The 12,500-nt window shown below is 41.6% G+C and overlaps 1 protein-coding gene across 5 annotated transcripts in view; it reads left to right on the forward strand.

Moving 5' to 3' along the window:
- Positions 1-374: 374 nt before the first annotated feature.
- The window catches only part of MAGI2 (membrane associated guanylate kinase, WW and PDZ domain containing 2), a 694,208-nt gene continuing 682,082 nt past the window's right edge, over positions 375-12,500 (forward strand). For all 5 annotated transcript variants that reach the window (XM_072333162.1, XM_072333185.1, XM_072333169.1 and 2 more), the window contains exon 1: positions 375-963. In XM_072333162.1, the coding sequence (XP_072189263.1) occupies positions 663-963 (301 nt within the window). In that variant the 5' untranslated portion in view covers positions 375-662. The remainder of the gene's footprint in view (positions 964-12,500) is intronic.

Consider the following 12,500-nt stretch of genomic DNA (forward strand, 5'->3'; position numbering starts at 1 on the left):
CTCAAAGGGCTCGAGGTGTGCCGGAGGCGGGGAGCAGCGGGAACGTCAGCCCGGCGAGAGGCCCGGCCGGGATCCGCTACGGGGCTACCGGCGGGCAGCGCAGCCCCCGGCACCTCATCCCCGGGCTCCCCTTGTCGGTCAGGGCTGCCCTGCGGGGTAGCGGTGCCGCCGGGCCGGGAGCTCCGAGTCGCCTGCCCGCCCCTTGCCCGGCCGCTCTCCGCCTTCTGCCGGCCGTGCCAGGCAGCCTCTCTCTCGGCCTTCACTACCGGGTCAGGCGAGGAGGGAGCTCCGAGGCAGCGCCCGCCTCACTCCGCCGCTGCCGCCACACTCCTCCTCCCCGCGGCCGTTCCCTCCTTTTTCCCCTCCCACCCTCCCTCCCCGCTGCCAGTTTCTCTACAACTAGTACATCCACACGCAGGGTCCCGGCCGCCGCGGCTGCCATGGATATCAGCTAAAGCGCCGGCAGCCGCTCGGACCGGGCAGAGAGGCGCTCCCCATCCCCGCTCCGTCGCCCCGCGGGGCCGCGGCACCCGCCCCCCTTGCCGGCAGCAACCCCGAGCCTGCCCCGAGCGTGCCCCAGCGGAGCCCCGGGGGAGGGGGGCAGAGAGAGGGAGGAGAGAGCGGCAAGCAGAGCGGGAGTCGGGCAGAGCATCCCCACGGCAATGTCCAAGGGCTTGAAGAAGAAAAGCCACTGGACGAGCCGAGTCCACGAGATCGTGATCGTGCGGAACCCGGAGGGGCAGCTGGGCTTCGAGCTGAAGGGGGGCGCCGAGAACGGGCAGTTCCCGTACCTGGGCGAGGTGAAGCCCGGCAAGGTGGCCTATGAGGGCGGCAGCAAGTTGGTGCCGGAGGAGCTGCTGCTGGAGGTGAACGAGACCCCTGTGGCCGGGCTCACCATCAGGGATGTGCTGGCCGTGATCAAGCACTGCAAGGACCCCATCCGCCTCAAGTGCGTCAAGCAAGGTAAGGCGGCGGCCGGGGGGCCGGGCCGGGCCGGGGGGAGCGGGGGGCGGCGGCTGGGGGGGAGCAACTTTGTTGCGGCAGTTTGACTTTCCCCCACCCGCCGGCGGCAGCGGAGGGAGGAGAGCGGCGCTCCGCCGTGCCCGCAGCCGGGCGAATTAAATGTGCGTCAGTGACAGCGCTTCGCCATGCCGCTGCGAGGGGACGGGGGGGGCGCGCCGCGGGGCCGAGCTGGGCCGGGCCCGGCTCCGAGGCGGAGGTCGCTGCCGTGGGGCCGGAGAAGCGGGCGCGGTGCGGAGCGGAGCGGAACTGTGCTGTGGGGCGCTGCCCGGGGACAGGGAGCGGGCGGCGGGGCGGCGGCCTGAGCGTGCCGCTGACGGAGGAGTGGTTCACCTGAAGCCCCGTGAGAACGGTCGCCTGATCCCGGGGAGCCGGCGAAAAGTGGGAGGGAGAGGCGGGGAGAAACTTTCTGGAAAGAACTCTTTTGCCTCTCCAGTTTGCGCTTATTTATCTTTGAGTGCTTGAATAGCTCCCGTGCATTTCCAGGATAGACAGGAGGTGCAGCAGATGCTATTTACGTGTTTGTTTCTGCCTCTTCAAACTCAGCCGAGCTGGGGGGTAACTGCGAGTGAGTGCGTGCGGTGAGACTGCTGCTGGCACAGCCCCGCGCAGCGCAGTGCTGGAGCTCCGCCGGGAACAGCCGCGTGCCCTCGGACCGGCGCGCTGCGGCGGCTCTGTGCGGCTCTGTGCTGCTCTGTGCGCATCCCCCGAGCGCGCGGCTCAGCCATACACCCAGCTCGTCCCAAACTTGGGGATTTCTGTAGTGGGAAGGGGTTTGATCTCATTCATCAGAGGTGTGCGTGCTCCATGGTGACAGCCAGTAGCCTTTGCTTGGAGGACATAAAGGCATGTTATTGTGACATAATTTTGCAGTTTAACTTGCTCATTTTAATGGAAAGTGTGTTGTTTAAAGTGGCTTTTGTGACACTTATGAATGCTTGAAAGACATGCCAGTTATTAGTCTATCCAAACACGGCAAAATTCATAGAAAGTTTGACTTTCAGGCCTTCAGAATGCACTTTAAGATATAACCACTTGCATACATAAGGTCAAATACCTTAATAAAGACATGCTCTGTGGTTTTCTTATTGGTCCTTTCGGGTAAGTAGTGAAACATGTTGTAGATCATATGCTGATACTCAGAAGATGAAAAGAGACATAATAGTTCATGTGATAAGTGGAGTATAATGAATTCTGTCTTGGAGTGTGGTGTCATCTCTGGGTGCCTGAACTCCAGGAACCTGCTCTGTAGTTGCCTCTCTTCATGAATTTTAGTGTGAGAGTTCTTGCAGTGTCTGGGTTAAAAGAAGCAGCAGTGGAAGTGTCAAGAAGACAAGGGTTTCTTGTCTGCTAAACTATTTACGTTCCTTCTTCTTTGCAGAAATGCTGTAGATGCTAATCTGTACTAATGCCAACTTCAGGTTATGATGGTGTAATACGTCAGTCTGTCTCTGTCCCACCTCCTCACTCTTCTTCAGATATTTCACTTCAAGTCAAAGCAATCCCAAGTGTACCCTTAATACAGATGTCTGTCGTACATGAATTAGGGATATTAGTCAGGCTTTTAGTCTGTGGGTTACTTCAGGTTTCCTGAATGAGACTTAGAGAATGTATTCTAAATCCCATCTAGGTTATATATATGCATAGTGTAGTAGTATATATATACTTCAGCATGTTAACACACTGCACTTTTGATGTGAATCCTCCAATACCAGCCAAATAACTGCATGCTTGGAAATGACAACTCTGTGTAGATCTTTGGACTGAGACTTCTTGATTTGAATGATCTTTCTTGTGCTCCAGCATCCTTTACTTACCAAAGGGATAGGCCTTCTGGATCCAACTTCCTATATTTAAAAAATGATCAATATTTTGTGCATGTAATCACCTGACTCCTCCTTCAGCATAATTCAGTCGAGTCGCTGCACTCCTTGGTTAAACGCACAGACAGCTGATAGCCACGTTACTCACCAGGATAAAATCCCCAACAGTTCTTTGCATCAGTGTGTAGGAGAGAAAAAGCTGGGCAATCAAATCTTTATGTTTTTATAACTTTATTCTTGTTTTAGTTATAAAACACCTTTAGTGTGCTGGAACAAGGTTAATGACTCCATTATCATTGTTTCCGCATAATTTATCAATGATACCTCTGTAAATTAAAATAGCATGACCTTGAATGCACCACGTGACATGACTGGAGCTGCTTCTACAGAGCTGCCTGAGTATGAAATCACAGAGATAAACGTGGAGGTAGACCGCTACTATTTATAATGGGATGCTTAGGAGACTTATTTGAAAGTTTGTATTGAAATTTCACCTGTAGATGAAAGCAAAGTTTGGCTAATTCAGTTTACAGGTATTAATATAGTGTAGGAAGTACAGCAAAGAAAGGTACTTCCATAATTTTTTATTATGTTGTATTTGACTGTACACCACTGAAATAATGCAGTGCTTCATCTTTTATTGCATTGAGGGATGAAATACTTCTAAAATGAGCTTAGAGGAGTGTTGCTGTTTTATGGGAGCTGAAAGTGTTAACTTAGAAAAAATAAACTTATGAAGTAGGAATTGCTGTGTACTGTGAGAAGGAATAAACATCCTGAGAAACTAATTAGCAGTTGTGTGATGGAATCCTGCATAGTACTCTAGTAAGTATGACACCCAATAAAAACAGTTTAACACAGGAAACCGTTGCCTGGCTTTGCACTGGGAGAAAGCATTCTAGAAACATTATTACTATTATTTAAAGCTGAGAGTTCATAGTGAAACATTTCTTGGAGACTATTTCCTTTTTACTGTTGTGTTTATTTGTTGCAACCTACTGATTGTGCTACTGTTGGCTAAATCAGAGATTCTCTTAAAACACATTGGGTGAAAACTTGTCTTTGATGAAGTCATTGACAAAAATGTCCTAGATGTCATATAAAGGAGACAGGATTTCCTCTGTAAAGGCCTGTGTGCTTTGTAGGATATAATCCTCCTATGGCAGAATTTTGTACAGCAATCAAATTAGCCAGGTATGTTTGCAAGTTTTATGTGTACTGAACTTCTGCTTACTCTGGTGAAGAGAAGATCCTTACACTATCTGAAAGGAGTACTTATTTTCAATTGTAGTTGATTTTACATGTGGGACATTTTAGATTAAGTGCTATCCTCCTACAGATGCACAGATGCTTGCTTGTAAAAGTAATGTGTTAAGGAAAAACATCCTAATTTGGATAAGTAATCACACTAGGAATCCTATTAGGAGCAGCGTTGTCTCCAGTTCCACTCTCTGTTTAACCCTGCTGTCTCAGATCTGTACAATCTTCCCATCAGTTCCCATCAGTTCCCATCAGTTCCCATCAGTTCCCATCAGTTCCCATCAGTTCCCATCAGTAGGCAGTGTGGGTCCGTGATGTGCACAGACTGCAACTCAGCTTTGCTTTTAGTTTGAAGAGTTTCAGGAACTGCCGATTCAACTGTATTGCATAAACCAGGTTCTTTATTCTTTGTAGACAATTGTAAACTTCTTAGCAGAATCCCAACAAAGGGGCTGAAAACATGGATTCTAGAACTTGGGAGTAATGCATTAGATTTTGTCTTGCCACTGTTGCGTGACACACCTCTTCATCAAGGACTTTGCTTTAAATCTAATGAATAGCCAGGTGATCTAATTGAACAATTTAATTTACTTCTAGAAGTAACTAGGTACTTGTGTTGCCACCAGGAATTAGATATTGGATTCAGTAACACTGATACTTTATATCGACACTTTTTATTGTATCTTATTTGGCTCTAGATCATCAACTGTGGCCCCTTATGCAAAAAGTATTTAGTACACATAGTGCAATAAGGGACTTGCCTTTATTAATAAATATTTACTTTGTAATTAGTTCATCCATGAATTTTGTAATTTAAATGCACCTTACAGTTAACTGTTATTTTGTTTAAGTCACTGACATGCCTTTCAGAGAAGTACAGTCATAGTTTCTTTTCTTTTTTTTTTCCATAGTGATACCCTGCATGTGTAACTAGCATGTCAGCTGGTTAAAATGTTAGTAAGTTCCTACAGGTCTCTTCATAAGTGTTTCTGTACATACTGTTATAAAATCATAGAGTCATAGAATCACACAGGTTGGAAAAGACCTTAAAGATCAAAAAGTCCAACCACAACCCAGCTGTACTACCCTAACTAACAGTTGTCTGCTAAGTCATGTCTCTGAGCACCACATCCAAATGGTTTTTAGACGCATCCGGGGATGGTGACTCAACCACCTCCATGGGGAGCCCATTCCAGTGCTTAACAATCCTTTCAGTAAAGTTTTTCCTGATATCCAACCTAAACCTACCCTGGCACAACTTGAGACCATTTCCCCTCATCCTGTCACCAGTGAGAAGAGACCAACCCTGCAATATATTTTTAATTTATATTTTTAAGCTGCTTATTTAGTCAATTAATTTCACCAGTAATTTTTTTCTCCATTAATTAGAGTATGATATACATGCAGATAATTTTTTTTTTTATTATTATTGTTTTTTCCTTCTCCCTGGATGTCAATAAATGCTGTCTTCTAAGATGTGAACATTGTATACAACTTTACCCTAGAAATTAAATTGGGTTCTTCTTTTACAGTTACTTTATGCCGTTCTTATACTTGCCCATCTTAATTTAAAGAGCATTCTAGCTGGCCTCTGACTCATGTATCCAGTGATTTATTCTTCAGCTCCTCCCAAAAGATAGTGATGTTTCACGTCAGGAACTCTGTGTTCACTGGCAATAGTTATATTAATCTGTCTTTTTTCTTCTTTGAGAATTACAAATGCGCCATTACAGGATGGGGGCATGACTTTGTTAGGGCATCATTTCCTTGAAGAAATAAAAGAATTAGAGTACCTTGATTAGTTTTATTGAGTAACATATGTTTAAGTTCATCTAATACTCATAGCTGTTCATCTATGACAAAACTACCAGTGTGAGTAGGTAAAATTGTGCCTGCCTTACTTCATACATGCTTTCAATTCACCTGCATTAATTCAACATTTGAAGAAATATATGGATTCTGAGCTTTTGCTTTCAGCGCTCATGGTCTTTTCCTTGTTCCTTACAGATGAGGAGCTACTTTCATGACATGAAAAAGTTGATTAATTGTTCATCTACTTTTTTTTAATATAAAAAAGCATGCACATGGATAAAGTGCTCCTTCCAAAGGGATGTATATGCGGAAGTGGTCATAACTGTGATTTAGGTAGGATGATGGAGGTAGGATGCTGCAGTAGTATTTCTTTTTCTTCTGTTCCTCCTAGCAATATGAACAAAGGGATTTTCTTTTTTCCCCTCTAGCAAGTGTGAAAGTTAAGGTCTGAGGACAAAATGGTATACCTTGACTATACTAACATTCTGGAAAGTTTTCTTCTTCCACGTATCTAACACATGTTTATAAATATATCAGTGTACAACATCTATGTTGTAGTTTGAGAGTGTGTAAGGCATTGTGTAGTAATATTTCTAGGAATTAATTTTATAATGATTATTATGGATTTCTGTACTAACTTAGGGGATTCTTCATGTATGTTTTGATGCATCTATGTAATGTACTTAAAATGAACTTCTTCCTCCTGCTGTCCAGTCGATGCACAGTATTATATACTATTTTGCAGTAGAAAATAAAGTCATCATGAACTTTGAAATATGATTGGATAGATGCCTACCTAAGCAGGTGCAATCTGTAGTGCAGAGTCTGAAGGTATTGATTTCAGTAGCAAAATGGCTATCTCTCATTTTCATTGCTGAATGTCATTGTAGTGCTGGCCTAAACTGAATTTTCTAAAATAACCAGGGCTGTGAGCCCGAATCATCTTCTGATCTCTGGAATGCACAAAATGACTGTGTTGTTGTTGGTATTTCTTCTGCTTGCCTTAGTTGTTTCAATTTAGCTTTCTTTCAGCCTCATGGAAATTTACCAGTAAGAAGAAAGCGTTCTTTCTCACTGGTCATTTGTGTTACTTTCCCAATCTAAGTTGAGGCTACCACAGTGGAAAGTGAAATGGCAGAGAGTAGCAAAAGAAGAGAAAGAGTGTGAAGGGCTTTAACAAAAGAACTCAATCTAATATTTCTGATGTGAACAGAATTTTTCATTAGTAATTGATAATCTCTAGCACAGATTTTTCTTACGGTTTTAATGCTCTTAAATTGTTAGCCTGAAGTTGCATTTATTTAAACTTCCTATCCATAATATGACCTCCTTACTAGATGCTTAGTTGACAGAAGGCTGTATATATATCTTCCACATATTTACCCTTTTTACAATGTGTAAATCACAAATGCGTTACTTCTGCATTCTCAGTCAGTAAATGCAGATTACTTGGATGCAGCCAGATACATCAAAAAGTATGTTGTGGTCGTTATGGCTCTTCAGTTGCCTTCTCATTTATATATATTATTACTATTAATTTCTGAGTAATGCTGTTTTATTTTGCCTGTCAACTTCAGATGTTTCTCCTGGAGGTCTTGGATTAGTTCCACAACACATGAACTCAATAGAGAGGGAAATAAGACAAGGTACAAAATGGAAGAGGTAAAAGGTGAGACAAGAAGTCTCAGGAAAAAATGTCAAGAGATTACTTAACAAAATTATTACTGTTTTTAGAAGCCACATTTTGTGTCATTCAAGAGAGACTTTACAGCCTGAGGAAATTCTCCAGTAGTGAGAAGTCAGTGCTGGGACTGTATTTTCTTGGTCTGCCTTTGTTCCTCAAAATATGTTGAAATCTTAAGTCAGGCTAAAGCTGGCCCTTTAAAATCTCTGCAATTGATTCATTCCAATGAACTATTCTTTCTTCTGTAGCTGGAAACATGAGTTGTTCTTAATATGTCTGTTTACATCTAAAGTTTTCACTGAAGTGGGGTGAAACAATGTTTTGCCTTGAGAAACTGCAAAGAAAAACACGTTTGAAAAGAATACTCAAGATGACTTTTATATATATATGTGTAGCAGTCATAGAATCATAGAACAGTCCAGGCTGGAAGGGACCTTGAGAGATCATCTGAACCAACCTTTTGTGGGAAAGGGAAGTTTAGGTCCCATTTCAGGGGATCTTTTTCATATATAAGCTCTTATAATGCACTTTTTTGGTTGTTGTTGTTTACTTTATTATAAATTGAGATAAACTGCATTGAATATTTTCTAATGTTTTACTTTCACACTGGTAGTTCCTTAACTACTGCTAAATGAAATGACTGCATTAGTTTCTCTTATTTTTTTACTAAGTCCTTTGTGCTTAATCAGCATAAACAAATGTATTGTATATCTCTCATGCTTCCAAGATGGTGCATTTGTATAAACAAGGATTATTTTAATTCTTTATTCTTCTGTTTTTATCAGAACAGTTTTTTATGCTTCAGAGTACTGCAGAGGCCTGTTGCAGTTGGATGCCTATATACTCCTGTCATTTGAGTGCGATCCTTGCAGAATGGGAAAGGCAGCAGCTGTTTAAATCTTGTAGTAGAGTGGGGCAGGAGATGAATACCTGTCCAGTTTATTGTATGCTTTAGTTAAGTGTAATTATCCCCAACATTTAGAGTAGAACTACTACACTGTGCTGCAAAACTTGCCTTAAATCTCTGTTCTGCCAGGATGCAAACAATGCACTTGACAGAATTAGGTGGGATGCTGTTTATTATGTTGACAGTGATTGTTTATCTGGTATTTCTGATTTTTCTTTCAGTGCAGGTTTGTTATATGACTGTTGTCATTTCTGAAAAGTCTGAAACCTTTTGGTGAGAGGAACTGCCTTCTAGCATGACAGTTTCAAGTTGGGAGTCTCTTGTTTCTATGACAATGTAAGTTTTTATATTAAATGTATAGTTAGCCACAATGAATTTCTTAGCAGTAGTTATTGGACACATTCTGTGTCATTTTAACTTAGGATCTGTAGCTCTTTTTGGCAGTATTTCAGTCTTATTGATAGAAACTGTAAGTTAGATCGAATCAAGCAGTAGAGTTAAGAGAAAATACACATTTTTAACTAATGTTAGGCTTCTGCTTCTGGTAGCACAGGTCTGTTGATTCAGTCTTTCTGTTACAGCCTCTGGTAGACAAGGCTGTTTGAAAAACCTTAGCTGTACTGCATATAGGGAATATATTTCCTGAGCAATTTAGTTCTTCTTTTTATCTGCTCCATTTACTTGTGCAGGAACATTTCCCTCCCCATAAACTTCTAGAAGAATTACTGGAATTTCTGATAAGCCAATAAGAAGAGCTTTTTCAACACTCATTCTGTTTGGTCATTTTCCAGTGAAAACAGCATAAAAGACTTCAGGAAAAGAATGCAGTGCAGTGCTGGAGGTTTTTGTTAGGAAAAAGAAAGTAAAATCAGGATTTTGGGTTTTCTTAATTAAAATTAAAATTCAGTAATTAAAATACCAATTAAAAGGTCTCTTGTTTCATACTGAGTTTTTATGTTATGATTTTGGTACTCGTGTACTAAAATACTCTTCAGAACAGATGAATCCATAAAATTTAAAAATGTCTCCTGTAAATATGTGTGAAATATCACAAAGGTTTTGTGTACAGTTAATCTGACTTGAAGAAGTATAACAGCTGCTTTGCCTTCATAGAGACTGATATTAGTGTATGTGTTTGAAGAGTAATAAAATTAACGTTTCTGAATGTAAAAGTTGGGGAAACAGAAGGTGTTTATTCTCTTAGGAAACACAGCAAATCCAGATGGGATCTGCTGGGTCAATATTAAGTAGATTACTAGTAGGGTGTAATCAAGTTTCTCATCAGTAGCTGTAGGAATTTCACCCATTGTGTATGCGCATTGAGGAGACTGGTAAAGTGATTTGCAGCTCAGACATTAAAACAGAAGTCTTCACATATATCTCTCTAGACACTAATATTATACTTGTTATTAAACCATCTGAATTGCTTCCAGATTCTAAAAATCTTTTACAAAAAGAGCTTATTCAGATGTCTGCACCAGGGACTTAGCCATGCTGTCCCAGACAATCTCAGTGAATTTCAGAGTGGGGAGAAAAGTAGGGACTACATAAAACTTGCTTGAATCTTAGGCTTCCTGATATAAGCTACTAGATATTGCTCTTGAAAATGCTAAGGATATTGCTGGTTCTTGTAATGGTAGTGATTATTACATCACGTGTTCTCTGTTTTTGTGGGTTTTATTTTAAATCTGTCTAGCTTTTTAGAAAGGATCTGTCTAAATATGTATGGTTTACCAATAAAATTGGCATTATACTTTTTCAGTGCAATTGGAAGTTGATGTAGTTTGTCTTTAACAAAACTTCATCACTTAAAGCATTAATGTTATTAGTGTGCCAGGACAGAAATCAGATCCCACAGAGACAGGTACTGCAAGCAAAACAGTTACTGCTGCTATGAGTTGATAGAAGTTGATGGGGCACAGTGGGTAGGTGGGCAGGGATAGTGAAATGACTTGCCAGAGGTCTTAGATCAATCAAGAGCAGAAAGAAGAGCCCTGCTGTGTAAGTGAAAAGTCTATGCAAGCAGCGCTGCAACCAAGTGAGGATATGAAACCCAAACATTGTGTAAGGCAAAGCAACCTGTCCTCTTCTTTTTGAATTTCTGTTGATTGCTTGACTTAGCATACCTTCACCTTCTGTATCCATGTCATTTATGCGAACATGAAAGAGAACTGGCCCTACAGCGGAGCCTTCCACATCCTCCTCTTTCAGTGCTTGAGGCCCGTGCTGTGTTAAAGATTATTAGTGAGGGATCAGAGTAGGATTTTACCATTTACAAACAACTCGACTTAGCTCTTGCGGAATCCACCCTCTTTTTCAGGAGAAAACAGTTGCATAACATTAATGATTACATCCAGCTGAGATTCTGCAGAGTGTGTTGTTGTTTTTTTTTTTTTTTTTTTTTTTTTTTTTTTTTTTTTTTTTAATTTCCTTTTATGTCCAACAGTACTTCTAGGTTCTTTAACCAAAACTGGCACAATCCAGTGTAGTATGTTGTCAGTGTGTCTACTGATGAAAAGATTCATGTTTCCTTTTGGCAACCACACAGCAGTACTGATCACTGTATAACACCCTTCAGTGGGTAACACATTATGTAGTTTGTTGGAAGTTTGATCCTGATGTAGATTGTAAGCACAGTGTTGCTCAACATTTGTGTTATTAATTCATTGACCCTTTTTACAGGTACAGTCATTTGTAGGACAAAGAAACAAAGGAAACCGTGAAAATCTGATGTCTTTGGCCTGATAAAGACTGACTGGTTTACAGTACACAGCAATAACACACTAACACACAACTATTTAGTGCTGAAGATATATAACGTTGGTTATATATATTATATGTATACTAACTGTAGTCAGTATCACTACAGAATACATATGATAAGGTGGAGTGTGGCCTAGGTAACTAAGTTCATAATTTGTACTCCTAAAAGATAAAAAGTAAAAGCATTATTGGGGTCCGAACTGCGCTTGACAAAATAACACTGGGATCATTCTCCAAAAGACCATCATCTGTTCTTCACTGTCCTTAATTCAGAATGTACTTGGACTGTGCATACATTCCAAGCATACTTGTGACAGCAGGTGAACATTCAGTGTTTGAGGGGTGCTAAGGACATTCTGCACTGGCGAATACTGAGCTTTTTTTCTTCATTGGGTGTGTGTGTTTGTGTGTGTGTCTGTCCCACTGCCATCAGAAGGTTAGGGCAGCCAAATGGGCAGGCTCTTAATGCGATTTTGAGTCCATCCTGTGGAGCAAGTCTGTATAGTAATCTCCAGTGCTCTTTGGTGTAGGACTACACCTGGTAGGAGTTCTTCCACTAATATCTGAGATTTCCATCTTTCTCCTTTTTTTTAAAATTTTTTTATTTTTTTATTTTTCTCTCTCCCAACAGAAAGTAGAGCCAAGTGGCAAAATGTTAAAGTCTGTATTTTCTGGTGTTTCTTTCTGAGCTTAGTTATGTCTGTCTAACTTGTGAACAAGTGCTCTCTGCCATATTGCTAGACATGGATTATACAGAGAAAAGAGAGCCATCTACCTAGTCACCAACACCAAGTTCCTCTTTGGAAGTCTGACTTCCTATCAAGAGCTGACCACCTCTCATCACGTTTCTCTTCCAAGATCTGATGGGTCACAGAACCAGTGTCACATTGCTCTGCATCAAAAGTTTATGCACATTTATTGATGTTCTGCTAGAAAACAGAGTTGTGTCACTGCTGAGAGGCAATTTTTGATCAAATCCAGGAACAGCTGAACAGCCTAGCCTCTGTGTCTCTATATGCCTTCTTTCTTTGCTTTGTCTGGCGGCTACCAGTACTTGTCTCCTGAAAACAGCCTGCAGTTAGGAGAGGTGGACTTGCAATGCATGATTTACACAGGAGCTTTTCAGAATGGCAACTGAATAGAGAAGGCAGAAAAAAGCCCTCTAAAAAAGAAACAAAAAATCCAACAAGATATTTCACTGAAGTCTCCAAGACAAGGATCCCTTTTCGGT

Source organism: Excalfactoria chinensis, chromosome 1, assembly GCF_039878825.1.
Source record: "Excalfactoria chinensis isolate bCotChi1 chromosome 1, bCotChi1.hap2, whole genome shotgun sequence".
NCBI lineage: Eukaryota > Metazoa > Chordata > Aves > Galliformes > Phasianidae > Excalfactoria > Excalfactoria chinensis.